At 50.3% G+C, this 13,171-nt stretch overlaps 1 protein-coding gene across 1 annotated transcript; it reads left to right on the top strand.

Annotated features, from left to right (window-relative positions):
- The first annotated feature begins 7,025 nt into the window (after positions 1 to 7,025).
- On the top strand, positions 7,026 to 11,294 carry LOC100752653 (kallikrein-9). Its single transcript, XM_027420840.2, has 5 exons — positions 7,026 to 7,068; positions 7,209 to 7,365; positions 9,230 to 9,495; positions 10,688 to 10,824; positions 11,142 to 11,294. Exons 1-5 carry the CDS (start codon positions 7,026 to 7,028, stop codon positions 11,292 to 11,294), a joined length of 756 nt encoding a protein of 251 aa, XP_027276641.1.
- Positions 11,295 to 13,171: the final 1,877 nt, after the last annotated feature.

Consider the following 13,171-nt stretch of genomic DNA (forward strand, 5'->3'; position numbering starts at 1 on the left):
TGTCATAGATTTTAAGCACAGGGGCTAAAAGAAAGATAGGCACTTGGGAAGAAAGTAGTACACACCTAAAACCATGGACATGTCTTTTTTTATTATATTTCTGTATCTATTTGTGTGAATGCATGCAGATGTGCAAGTGCTATTGTGTGTGTGTGTGTGTGTGTGTGTGTGTGTGTGTCACAGGAGAGTTTGTACATTTGTGAGAGTTGTTTCTCTCCTTCTCCTATGTGGATCCCAGGGATGGAACTCGGGTTGTCAGGCTTGTCTGCATGTGATTTTACCCACTGGCTTATCTCACCCCTCCCCACCAGGGGTGGGGACTTCTCAAAGAAGAATCTGGCTGGTTGGTTTTCATAATAGTCAAAATGGGATCTTTAGTCGGGTTTGAAGTTACCATTATATGATATCTGATTATATTCATATAATTGTGCCATTATATCTAAATGGGATCACAGGGTGGCTTCTGGGAGCACTTAGTAGGACTATAGCATAGAAGATGCAACTCCAGATCGGGGGGGGGGGGCTCATCTGTGGGGGAAAGTCATTAGGAGAGGAGGGAGACCCCAGGTTAGACACACTGTCCTTTGGCCCAGATTACTGTGAGTTTAGAATTCTGCCTCCCTCCCTCCCTCTCCCTCCCTCCCTCCCTTTCTCCCTCCCTCCTTCCCTCCTCCCCTCCCTCTTTCCCTTTTTTCTTTCTTTCTTTGGTATTGTTTTTCAACACAGGATTTCTCTGTGTAGCCCTGGCTGTCCTGGCACTCGCTCTGTAGACCAGGCTGGCCTCGAACTCACAGAGATCCTCCTGCCTCTGCCTCCAAGTGCTGGGATTAAAGGCGTGCACCACCCCTGCCTGGCTGAGTTTAGAATTCTTGTGTGAAAATATTTCTACATAAAAGAAATATTGGGGGCTGGAGAGATGGTTCAGAGGTTAAGAGCACTGGCTGCTCTTCCAGAGGTCCCGAGATCAATTCCCAGCAACCACACAGCTCCCAGCACACAAGAGCTCACAAGCGTTAGATCAGGTGCCCTCTTCTGGTATGCAGGTATACATGCAGAAAGAAATATTGGACCAGCCAGTTCTGCAATTCACACAGGTGGAAGGAGAGAGCAAACACTAGCAAATTGTCCTCTGATCATCACACAAATAGTGCGCTGTGGCACACACATTCAGGAACACACCCAAAATAAATAAATGTGAAAAAATATTAAGAAAGAAAAGAAGAGTCTGGAGAGAGGGCTGCTCTCCAGAGGACCTGGATTCAACTCCTAGCATCCATTTGGCAGTTCAGGACCAGCTGTAATTCCAGTTGCAGGGGTTCTGATGCTCTCTTCCAGTCTCCAGGCATGCATGTGGTTCACAGACATACATGCAAACAAAACGCCAATATACATAAAACTCAAAACTTTACAATATGGGCTGGGGAGATGACTCGGTGGTTAAGAGTGAGTGCTGCTCTTTCAGAAGACCCTAAGTTTGGTTCCCAGCACACAAGAGGTCAGGTGCCTCTGGCCTCGTTGGCCCCCTGCACTCACATCCATCTACAGGCATGCACAAATATACATGATTTTAAAATAATAAACATAACCAAAACAAACACTCAATATGATTAATTGCGCTGGAACCACTGACTCTTAGCTAGTAAGAAACTTTAGCTAGACTCTGGAATAAGGTGCCCCTCTTCATCATTTTCTGTGGCAGAATTCTGCTGGCTTGGCATCAGAATGATAGCACCTGGCCCTAATCAATCCTTTGTTGAGCAGATAAATTTTGTTCCCTTGTCTGAGAGTTTCCCAAGAATACAAAGACCTGTGCAAAACTTGGTTCAGGACTCCTGGAAAACTGTGGTAACTGATGGAGTCTTTGCACTTGGCATTGTCTTTTTGGAAGACTCATTCAAGTTGTTCTGAGCATATGGTAATCAACTGGCTAAAGTGTAAATATTAAGAGAAAATTTAAAATGCCCTGGGCATAGGGAAAGAGATTCAGTCCATTGAGGCTGAAGACCCCTGCAGCCTAAAAAGCTGAAATTTAGTCTCTTTTGTTTGTTTGTTTGTTTCCTTTTCAAGACAGGGCTTCTCTGTGTAGCTTTCCCTTTGAAGCGAGTCCTGACACTTGCTCTGTAGAACAGGCTGGCCTCAAACTCACATAGATTCACTTGCTTCTACCTCCCAAATGCTGGGATTAAAGGCATGTGCCACCACCGCCTGGCTCTAAATTCATTCTAAAAAGTGTCTTGGAGTCTCCTTTTCTTTTCTTTTCTTCTTCTTCTTCTTCTTCTTCTTCTTCTTCTTCTTCTTCTTCTTCTTCTTCTTCTTCCCTCTCTCTCTCTCTCTCTCTCTCTCTCTCTCTCTCTCTCTCTCTCTCTCTCTCTCTCTGATTTTTTTCAGACAGGGTTTCTCTGTGGCTTTGGAGCCTGTCCTGGGACTCACTCTGGAGAACAGGCTGGTCTCGAATTCACAGAGATCCACCTGCCTCTGCCTCCCGAGTGCTGGGATTAAAGGCGTGCGCCACCACCCCACCCCACCCCACCCCCAGCATTGGAGTCTCCTTTTCGACGGACCTGCATGAACCCACACCTGCGCCACGACATCCACGCCAATTTTCCCTTTGTACCCTGCCTCACTCCCACCCCATCCACAGGTCTGATGGGAAATAGGATTTTCCATTCCCCCTAAGGTTTTGGAAGTGTCTTTTAACCACTTCCTCTCCCCCTCCCACTAGGTCTCATTTCTGGGTCCACCCAACACCAGTTCTTCCTGTCCTGGCAGGAACCAGCCTAACTTTGGGTCACCTGACAAACTGTCTGCCTTCCTAGGGGCCCCATGCACTATCTCACACCGGCTCCCAGCCACAACAGAGAGAGCCTCCACTGCTCAACTGTGCCTTCTGTTAAGGGGCTCTGAGGGCTTTGTCAAATAAATTATTTTCCTCACCCTTTTGTGGTCTGTGAGTAAATATTCTTATTCTGAAAGGCCCAGAGGTCACATGACACGGAAATGTGTTTGAGCATCCTGACTTAGCCTAGACCTAATAAAAGGGAACAGGCATCTTGGCAGAGGGGAATTTAGTTTGGGTCTTGAAGTATGAATAAGAGTTCATCAGAAAAAGGATAAAGAGACAGGTGTTCACCTAATCAGCACATTTCCCCCTTCCAGACACCATTTAATTGAGACTCTGCTGTCTTCCAGGCCCAGTATGGGAAGGGTGGAAAATAATGAACACAGAAAGGTGCCTGTTCCCAGCAAAGCCCACAGAGGGTTAAAGTCCAGGGTCAGAGCATGGAGTCTGACCAACAGCCAGCTTCCTTCTGTTGGCTCTTCCCCATCCCATACCACTAGCACACTCAGGAAGTGTCAGTCCTCTGTGTCATCTGAGGGTCTTGCAGACCAGCCTCATGTTTGGAAGTAACTCACCTGTGTCCTCTGCCGGGCCCCAAGATGACTCCAACCAAGCCCTACCCCCAGGAAGCTGCTCATCAGGTCTAGAAGACAGGCAAGTCTCACATTCCTGTCATTCAGGTCTCTGTGAGGTCACTTCCTCCAGGAGGTCTTCCTGGATTGCCATGGACAAAGTGTCCTGTGTTGGTTACTGATCTCAATGGCTCAGTCCATTTCCTCTGTGGCACCTGCGACAGCTCCTGTTGTCTTGTTTGTGTCTTTATTTGATAACACCCTCCCTATCACACATTCTGCTTCAATCCCCCTGCCCTGAAGCAGGGGTGTCGGCTATACTAGACTCGTGCATATTAAATACAATAATAGAAACAAACCTCTTATTTAAGTCCAAGCTATTGAAGGGCTGGAGGGGCTTCAGTGGTTAGAACACTAGCTGTTCTTCAGAGGATCCAGACACGCTCCCAGCACCTTCATGGTGGCTCACAACCATTTATAACTCCAGTTCCAGGGGGTCCAATGCCTTCGGGTGACCTCTGCAGGTACCAGGTATGCACACTATGCACATAATATATCCAGGAAAAATATTCATGCCATAAAACAAAATTCTAAAAATCTACTTTTTAAATCCCATTCTAGATAATTGGGCTGTGGAGAGGGCTCAGTGGGTAAAGGTGCCTGCTGCCAAACCTGAGGGCCTGAGTTCCATACCCAAGACCCACAGAGTGGAAGAAGAGAGACTCCCACAAGTTGTCCTTTGACCTCCATACATCATGCCCACATAAAATAAATTAAATAAACATAATTGTTAGAAGGCAGCTAAGATGGCTCCGCAGTTGGAAGGCCTTTGCTGCTCTGGCATGAGAACCATAGCGGGACCAGGCACCAACTAACACCTGCAACATACAAAATAAATCTTTTTTTTTTCAGAGGATAGCTATTAACATATACTTTTTGTTTCCTTTTGGTTTGGTTTTTTGAGACATGGTTTCTCTGTGTAGTTTTGGAATCTGTCCTGGAACTTACTTTATAGACCAGGTTGGCCTCAAACTCAGAGATCCACCTGCCTCTGCCTCCCAAGTGCTACGATTAAAGGAGTGTGCCACCACTGCCCGAGTAACACATACTTTTTAAAAGATCTATTCTATCTTTATTTAAGTGTGTGTGTGTGTGTGTGTGTGTGTGTGTGTGCGCGTGCGCGCCCGTGTGTGTAGATGAGCATGTACCTTCAGATGCCAGAGGAGGGCACGAGATCTTCCAGATTGGAGTTACAATTCACAATATAGGCTGTTGGGAGCCACCTGATGTAGGTGCTGAGAACTGAACTGGATTTTTTGAAGAGCAGCAAGTGCTCCTAACCACAGATCCATCTCTCCAGCCCCTAGAATATACTCCTAAAGCACATATGTAATCTTTAGCATACAGTATCTAGTCCCAGCTCTCAGAGACAATCACAACTGAGTGAGGAGCAATTGTGCCCTGACAAGTGCGTGAAGACTGTGCAAGGCTCTGTGGTGGATGAGAAGACAGATTATTTTTCACATAGCAGGCCCTTTTTTGTGTCTGTGTGTGCACGTGTTCATGTGTACATGTGTACGTGTGTGTGTGTGTGTGCATGTGCAGGCCAGAGGCCCACAACATTTATCTCTATCTATTTATTCTTCAATCTTTCTTCCTTTTGCAAATATCAGTCTTCAACTTTTTAAAAACATATTTATCTATTTAATATGTATGGGTGTTTTGCCTGCATGTATGTCTGCGCACTAAGGAATGCAGTGCCCGAGAAGACAAGAAAAGAATGTCAGATCCCCTGGAGCTGGACAGTTGTGAGCCATCAGGTGGTTCAAGAAGTTGAATCCAGATCCTCTGCAGGAGCAGCCAGTGCTCTGAATCCCTGAGCCATCTCTCCAGCCCCACTACCTCTTCCTATTACATTTTATTATTTTTAATATGTGTACATGTGCATGGGATGGAGGCAGAGGAGTATTGATGTCACAGTGCATACATGGAGGTAAAGGACAACTTGAAAAGATCAATTCACTCTTCCTTCCACCAGATGGGTCCTGAGGATCAAACTCAGGTCAAGTTTGGCAGCAACCACTGAGCTTTCTCATTGGCTCTCCTTGGTTTTTGAGACAGATCCTCCCACTGAACCTAGAGCTCACCATTTGGCTCACCTGACTGGCCAGCAAGCCCCCATGATCTGTGCTGGTATTTAAAGCACATGAACCATTGTGCCTGTTTGTGTGTGTCTGTATGAGTGTTGAAGAGTGCGTGCATGCGTGCGTGTTTGCGTGTGTACTGTGTGTAGTGTGTGTGTGTGTGTGTGTGTGTGTGTGTGTGTGTGTGTGTGTATGTGTGTGTGTGTGTTTTAAGCAGGGCTCTGGGGGTTGCACAGCAAGTACTTTAACCCATTGTACCATCTCCCCAGGCTTTCTTATGAGAGTAACATCTGTTCATTAGTGCCATCACCCCTTCCCCCTGAAGTTTTGGTTATTATTGTCATTTAACAGCCCAACACCTAAGTGTTGCATCTAATCTTTACCCCCAAGAAAACTGGGCACGATGGTCAAGCTCAAAGTGCAATGTCATAGGGAAGGGGTTCCAGGGAGCAGATTTCAACCAGATATTCAGGCTCCTGGGCAGCAGAAAGGGTATGGTGCTGGTCAGGGCCAAGTCAGCCTTGGCCTGGAGAAGTCATGGAAGGTATGCCAGCAGAGGGGCGTCTATGGGTCTTGAAGATGAGTAAGAGTTTATCAGAAAAAGAAGGATATGGAGAAAGACATCACTCAATCATTAGCATCTTTGGAGGACTCCAGAGAGCCACACCCAGAACAGGGTGATACTGGGGACAGAAATGAGTCAGACCCAGACTGGGATCTTCACCTCATGCTGGGAGGGAGAAGCAGGACAGACAAAATAGGGGTAGGGGGATGGGTAAGAACCATACAATGGGTGTGAGGTCCTGGGAGGGTATTAGAGGAGAGAGGGAAAGTGGGAAGAGACTTGAGCTTGGTTCCAGAGCCGTTGAGCCCCTAGGTTCTTGGGACCATGGGGAAGGTTATGATAGGAGCGGGTTAGTCCAGACGGGACCAGATTTCTCAACATCACAGGAGAGGCCCATGTGCTTGAGGGAAGGAGCCCTGATCCCAGTCCCAGAACAGGTTTGGTTTGGTGGAAAGAGCTTCATTGAGAGATTCATTCATTTTCTCTCATACATTCATACTAATATTCTCTCTCTCTCTCTCTCTGCTCTCACTTCCTCTTCCTTCTTCTCTTCCTCCTTCTCCCCTACTCCTCTAAGCCACAGAACATTCTGAACCCAGATCTCACAGCCTGAGGTCATGGGAAGCGAACCCCCACCTTCTTAAGGCTCTGACGAACCTCTCCAAGGTTCAGTACTCTCCCCATTTAGCCCATTCGGCTGAGCTAGGAGCCCATGGAGAGTCCCCTTGCACCCACCTTACCTCCCAAAGGACCCTGGCATCAGGCCTTCCCCCTCCCCCGGGGACATTTCTCAACCCTGATTAATCACAGGGGCGGCCCCAGGGAGGAGGAAGGAAGATCTCTATGGCTTACCATAAAGAAGGCCAGGCACCCAGCTGCAGGCCGCTGGACCTGCGCCCAAGGTCATGAAGCTGGGACTCACCTTGGTGTTGCTGTCTCTGCTGGCAGGTGAGAAGCCCAGCTCTGTGCCCTCAACCCCATGCTACCCTATCCGATGTCCTCTGTCCTCTGGACTCCCTAGCACCCTCCTCCCCGAGCTCTCCCCAGCCTGCTGGTTCTGACCCCTGTGCCCTCCACCGCAACCCCAGGCCACTGTGGAGCCGACACCCGCGCCGTGGGAGCCCGGGAATGCCAGCGCAACTCTCAGCCTTGGCAGGCAGGCCTCTTTTACCTCACCCGACAGCTCTGCGGAGCCACGCTCATCAGTGACCGATGGCTACTCACAGCTGCCCACTGTCGCAAGCCGTGAGTGTTCAGGGCTGGCCAGGCCCAGCGGAAGAGGGAAAGGGCTAAGGTGGAGGGTTGGGGCCTCAGAGTTGGAGGCAGGAGAGGTCTGACACCAGGCCAGGGTTCCTAGGTCCCGCTCAGAGACCTTATTCTAAGACTCAATATGTAGGCTCTTCAGGGTCTTGCTGTGTAGTCTTGGCGGTCCTGGAACTTGCAATGTAGACCAGACTGGCCTGGAACACAGAGATCCACAGACATCTGCCTCCTCAGAGTGCTGGGATTATAGGAATCCTGGCCCAACCAGGAATTCAAAATCATTCTCAGTTAAAGAAAGAGTTCTAAAACAGCTGGGATACATGGAACTCTGTCTCAAGAAAGAGAGAAAGAACACAAAAGAGAGAGGATGAAGAGAGAAGGGAAAGAGTGATGGGAGAGGAGGGGGGAGGGATGAAAGAGAGATAAATGGAGAAAGACCTAGAGAGAGAGACAAGAGAAAAAGGAAAATGGAAGGGAAATTCTAGAATCCTATATAAGAAATTATTAGCCAGTATTTGGAATAGAGAGAATTCTAGAAACTTAGACTGATGACCACGTAAATCTGGTGGGTTTAATGTCCCAGAATCCCACCAGTGCTTCTCTCAGGGGCTCTAGACTGTGATGGCTAACGTTTCTAAATCAAATGTTTATAGACGGCAAGACTGACAGAACTCTTGTCTTACTGTCCTAGACTACTGGGAGTTTAGAGCATTAGGTTTAATACAGACAATCTTCAAATCCTGGAGTTTGTTCTTCAGGCAAGGTTCACACAGCCCAGGCTGGCCTTGAACCTGCTATGCAGCCAAAGATGTCCTTGAACTCCTGTTCTTCTTGCCTCCACCTCCTGAGTACTGGATGACAGGCACTCATCCAGGACTAACATCTCAGACTTCGTGATGAAACGAGATGCAGAATGTTAGAAGCGTGGATTTATACAATTCCCTAAGCTGAGCATCACAGAATCCCAGAAAGCATGGACAATGAGGTATTAGGCTCTTAGAACTCTAGGATCCTGACTCTGGATGTTCTAGGGTCCTGGACCCCATGAGGTGAAAGAATTCTCTGTTCATTGCCTGGCCAAGGTCACCCAGGCTGTTCCAACATTCTCACCAGGAATTTCCCAATATGCATCCCTCCAAGATGGACACCATCTTGGGCTGAGAGAGTAATGTGTTGATTTAGCCAGCCGCCCACCCCCCCCCCAAGATAAGAGGAGAAAAGGCAGGGCTATGGAGATGGAAAAAGAGTCAGGAAGTCTAGATGGCATGAAAGGGCTAACTTCTGCACCCCTAGGGTGTCAGAGATGGGTAGACACAGAAATAACACTTCATACTTCCCAAACCCTGAATTTTCAATCATCACCATCAAAGGTTGGAGGCTAGGGGACATGGAGATCTTAGAAAGTCCCCAAATGTCCACAGCATGGACTCTCAGACCAGAACAAGTTTTCTGGGGCTGTAGCAAGAAAAAACGCCTGGTTGATAAACGATGTTACAGGTAGGAGTGGCTTAAGGCCTCTTAGAAAACTTGGAAGTTTTCCATGTCCCACCCCCCTCCATACACTTGAAAACACTTAAAGCCACTCCCACAGAAGCCACCAGACCTGTGGGGGCAGGGGTGGGGTTGTTTTTGTGTGGTAGGTGGGGTCCCCATGCATCCACAAAGTTCCAGTGGACCCAGGTCACCACTGAGGCCCCAGGTCAGGTAGGGAAGAAGGTGGTTGACTCCACAAAGTAGGCTAAGAGCCCCAGAGAGGGTGTATAGCTGTGGAGGGGCACACAGTACCTCCGGGGGTGGGGGTGCTGAGCCACCTGTCCCCATACTAGTCTCTGGTCTGTCCTCACAGGTATTTGTGGGTCCGCCTTGGGGAGCATCATCTGTGGCAGTGGGAGGGCCCTGAGAAGCTGCTTCTGGCCACGGATTTCTTCCCCCATCCTGGGTTCAATTCGGATCTCTCTGCCAATGACCACAATGATGACATCATGCTGATCAGGCTACCTAGGAAGGTCCAGATGAGTGCAGCTGTGCAGCCCCTCAACCTCAGCCAGAGCCTGCCGACCGTGGGCTCCCAGTGCCTTATCTCTGGCTGGGGCAGCGTGTCCAGCTCCAAATGTATGGATACTCCCTTGAGTCTGCTCATTTCTTACCATCTCCCTCTCTGCTCTTCCAGTCCCTTCATCTCCTCCTCCTCCTAAATCTCTTCTTTCTCCTCCCCTTTTCCTTCTCCCTCTTTGTCCTCTTCCATCTTCCCCTCCCCCCTCCTCATCGTCTTCCTTTCTCCTTCCTCCTCTTCCTTCTCCTCTCCTCCTCCTCCTTCCCCTCTTCCCCTTTTCCTTCTCCTCTCCTCCTCCTCCTTCCTCTCTTCCCTTTTTCCGTCTCCGTCCCTCCTCCTCCTTTTCTTTTTCCACTTCATCCCCTCCTCCTTTTTTTCCTCCCCAGCCTCCCCCTGGGATGTGTCTCCCATCCTAGCTCCAGTGAGAGACCTTGTCTCAAGGGGATAGTAAGTAGAGTGGCAGGCCAGGAGACTTTGGCCTCTGTATACTCATACACAGTGGTGTACACTCCACACATATGCATGAACCACATGCACACAGAGAGAAAATCCAAGGCAGGGTATGGTACATGTCATTATTCCCAGGACTTGGGAGGCAGAGGCAGGCAGATACCTCAAGGAATTTGAAGCCAGCCTGGTCTGCATAGGAAGTTCTAGCCAAGGCTTCGTAGTGAGGTTCTGTTTCAAAAATCAAAAATAAGTATAAATAAACAAATAGTAAAATTCAAAGAATGGGAAAAAAGGTGTTCATACTCTCGAAATAGTACCTATTTAGCAGAATCAATAATACAGGCTACCCCTCAGGTTAGTAGTAGAGGCTACACGCCAGAGATTTCTATCTGCAAGAAACCAAGTACTCCCACTGTGCTGTCCGCTTCCTGTAACATCTCTGGCCCCTTTCTCTGCTTGTCTGCCTTGCCATTTGCCTCTGATGGTGGTTTTCCCCTCAGGGGTGTCCATCTCCCTCCCTAGTCTCTATTCACCCTGCCCTGTGAGTTGCACACATACACACACACACACACATCTTCCTGTTTCTCTTGCCCTCTCCCTTTTGGTCTTCTCCCCCTCTTAGATGTCTGTTCTTCTCCAGCCTTGTGACTGTCTGGGTTGACATCTCTTACCTCCATCTTTGAGTCTTGGCCCTGTGGCCCTGCAGGAGTCCTGGGGAAGGAAGGGCTGCAGAGGAGGTTCTAGAGGATGCTGCCCAGGACCCTGAGAACATCCTCCATCCTCTACCTTCTTCCCCAACAGTACAGTACCCAATGACCCTACAGTGCGCCAACATCAGCATCCTGGACAACAGACTTTGTCGCTGGGCATACCCAGGCCACATCTCCGAGAAGATGCTGTGTGCTGGCTTGTGGGAGGGCGGCCGAGGCTCCTGCCAGGTGAGCCACCCCCTGCAGGGAGATGGAGGCCTTTCTCTGGACCTTAGGGTAGGAGATGGCTGGAAGCACAGACTCCAGGACCTAGGGAAGAAGGGTCCTGGAGAGCTAGGCTGAGTTCTAGGGGATTCTGGGAGTCCAAGATGCTACATGGTAGGGTAGGGGTGAGGTCTGTGAGATTTTATTCCTGCGTCTGAGGGAGGAGAGACTGCAAACCAGGCCTCCAGGGTGTTGAAGGCAGGAAACAAGGCTTTCTTAGAAAGAAGCTTCGATTCTCATGAACAGACCCAGCTAACAGCTCTGCTCTTCACCATTCACAGGGTGATTCTGGGGGACCCCTGGTGTGCAACGGAACCCTGGCGGGTATAGTGTCTGGGGGATCTGAGCCTTGTTCCAGACCCCAGAGACCCGCTGTCTATACCAGCGTGTGCCACTACCGGGACTGGGTTCAAAAAACCATGGAAGAAAACTGAGTCCATGCTAAGGACAGACTGGAGAGGAAAATGGATGCAGGACGGGAAGATGCTGTAGGACTCCACAGCCCCAGCTTCTCACTCTAGACCTCCAGCCTCTGTGTCACAGTCCCACAATGAAACTCCGCCCCCTCAGGCTCTGCCACTCAGATTCCACTCCTTAGGCTCCGCCCCAAGACTCCACCCTCTTAGGTCATCTGCCCTCTGAGGTTCCGCTCCCAGGCAAATCAATTATAATAAGATCACGCCCCCTCAAAGCCCAACAGAGACTCTCCTCCATTGCTCTTGACCCAGACTACATGACTTTAATCACCACTCTCTGGAGTAGCCCAATCCTCAAGATCACCGCCAAGAAACATCTTTTACTAAATAGCTGTATCCCTCCAATTTTACCGTATGGGATGTCTTCTCTGGACATCCCCCCGTGTGGCCCCACCTCTGGTGACGTCAGGCCTACGTGAACTCTGCCCACGTGGACTTCGGGCGGTTTGGGATTCTGCCCAGGCTGTGTTGTGGGTTTGATGGGGGCTTTGATCTTTCCAGAGCCACTGAATGAATCAGAATAAACCATAGGGGCGGTGACTTCCTATCTCCTGTGATGTGCGGTTAAGGGTGCTCGCAGGTGGGAAGGAAAAGGCAAATAAGGGAACCGACACCCGCCGAACCTTTGTGCTGACCCTAACAGCAAGCCTATTGCAGCACATTGGGACTTCAGCCAGGGCTGGTCCCGCCGCCCCAGGGAGAAGGGGAAACCAGGTCACAGCGCCACCCGAACCTGCCTACCCAGATGCCCCGGGCCGGCTGCTGATCCACCCTCAAAGTCCCCAACCACAACACACGCCTTCCCCACCTTCCACAAAACTCAGTTCCGACAGAAATAGTGCCCTGCTCCCTCTAACCCTGGAGAACACCCCAGTCCTCCTCCTTCAGATTCAGCCTCCACCGTAAGATTCAGGGGTTCACATCGTAACCCTCCTTCCCCAGACCCAGAGGTTCGGACGAGCTATTCAAAGCCCAGCTCATTTCTCCCGGGCTCAGGGATTCAGGTTCCACCTTCCTCCCTCACACTCGAGTCTAGGCTCCGGTCCGCCTCTCTCAGACCCAGAAATCCAAATACCAGCCCTCTTCCCTTCGACCCAAGGGTGCAGACCCAGCCCTCCTCCCGCAGACCCAGGAGACAGATTCCTGCTGCCTCCCTCTCTCTGACCCAGCTCTTCCCGTTCTAGCCCGGGGGTCCGGTGCATAGCCCCTCCAGACCTCACCTCGGCTTCCGACACTCCGGCCCCTCTTCCTAAAGTCATTCCAGCCCCCGCCCCTCCTCTCGCGCTTGCGGGCTCAGCAGCACCGCCGCCAGGTGCCGGCGGGAGGCGGAGCCAGGGGCAGGGCTTCCTAGTTAAAAGGCTGCAAAATCCTGCACCCAACACACCGAAGGAAGTCCGGGGGCCTCTTCCACCGAGTCCGAGTGACCCCGCCCCCTGCATTCTGGAAGGTGAGGCGCAGAGGTCCCCAGTCATGGATCTCGGGCGCAGAGATCTCCCCCTCTCCTGAGCCCAGGACCCCCAAGCCTCACATCCTTTCGCTCAGGATCTTCAGGCGGGCCTCCTAGTTCCCTCCTCCCCAGGAGGTTGGAGTCACAGCCTCAGATCTTTCTCCGCCATCCCACGAGAGGGCCCGACCTCTTTCCTTCAGAATATCGGGAATCCTGCCAGCAAGCTGTCCCCCACAGAGAAATTCCGGGATCTAGAGCTCTGCCCCAGCTTCCTGAGACCCCCAACTCCATCCTCCGGAAACACCTCCTTCCCCTGGCTCCCCAAACTAGATCTCAGGCTCCTCCCTCGGACATCCTCTCAGCTCCACCCTCTTTCTCAGAGGCCACC

This window comes from Cricetulus griseus, chromosome 6 (assembly GCF_003668045.3).
Source record: "Cricetulus griseus strain 17A/GY chromosome 6, alternate assembly CriGri-PICRH-1.0, whole genome shotgun sequence".
Taxonomy (NCBI): Eukaryota; Metazoa; Chordata; class Mammalia; order Rodentia; family Cricetidae; genus Cricetulus; species Cricetulus griseus.

Excerpts from the sequence above, each read along its gene's own strand:
- LOC100752653 (XM_027420840.2), top strand. The coding sequence starts at position 7,026 with ATGAAGCTGGGACTCACCTTGGTGTTGCTGTCTCTGCTGGCAG. Across the intron at positions 7,366-9,229 it reads GCTGCCCACTGTCGCAAGCC|GTATTTGTGGGTCCGCCTTG; the intron begins GTGAGTGTTCAG and ends CTGTCCTCACAG. Across the intron at positions 10,825-11,141 it reads GCGGCCGAGGCTCCTGCCAG|GGTGATTCTGGGGGACCCCT; the intron begins GTGAGCCACCCC and ends CACCATTCACAG.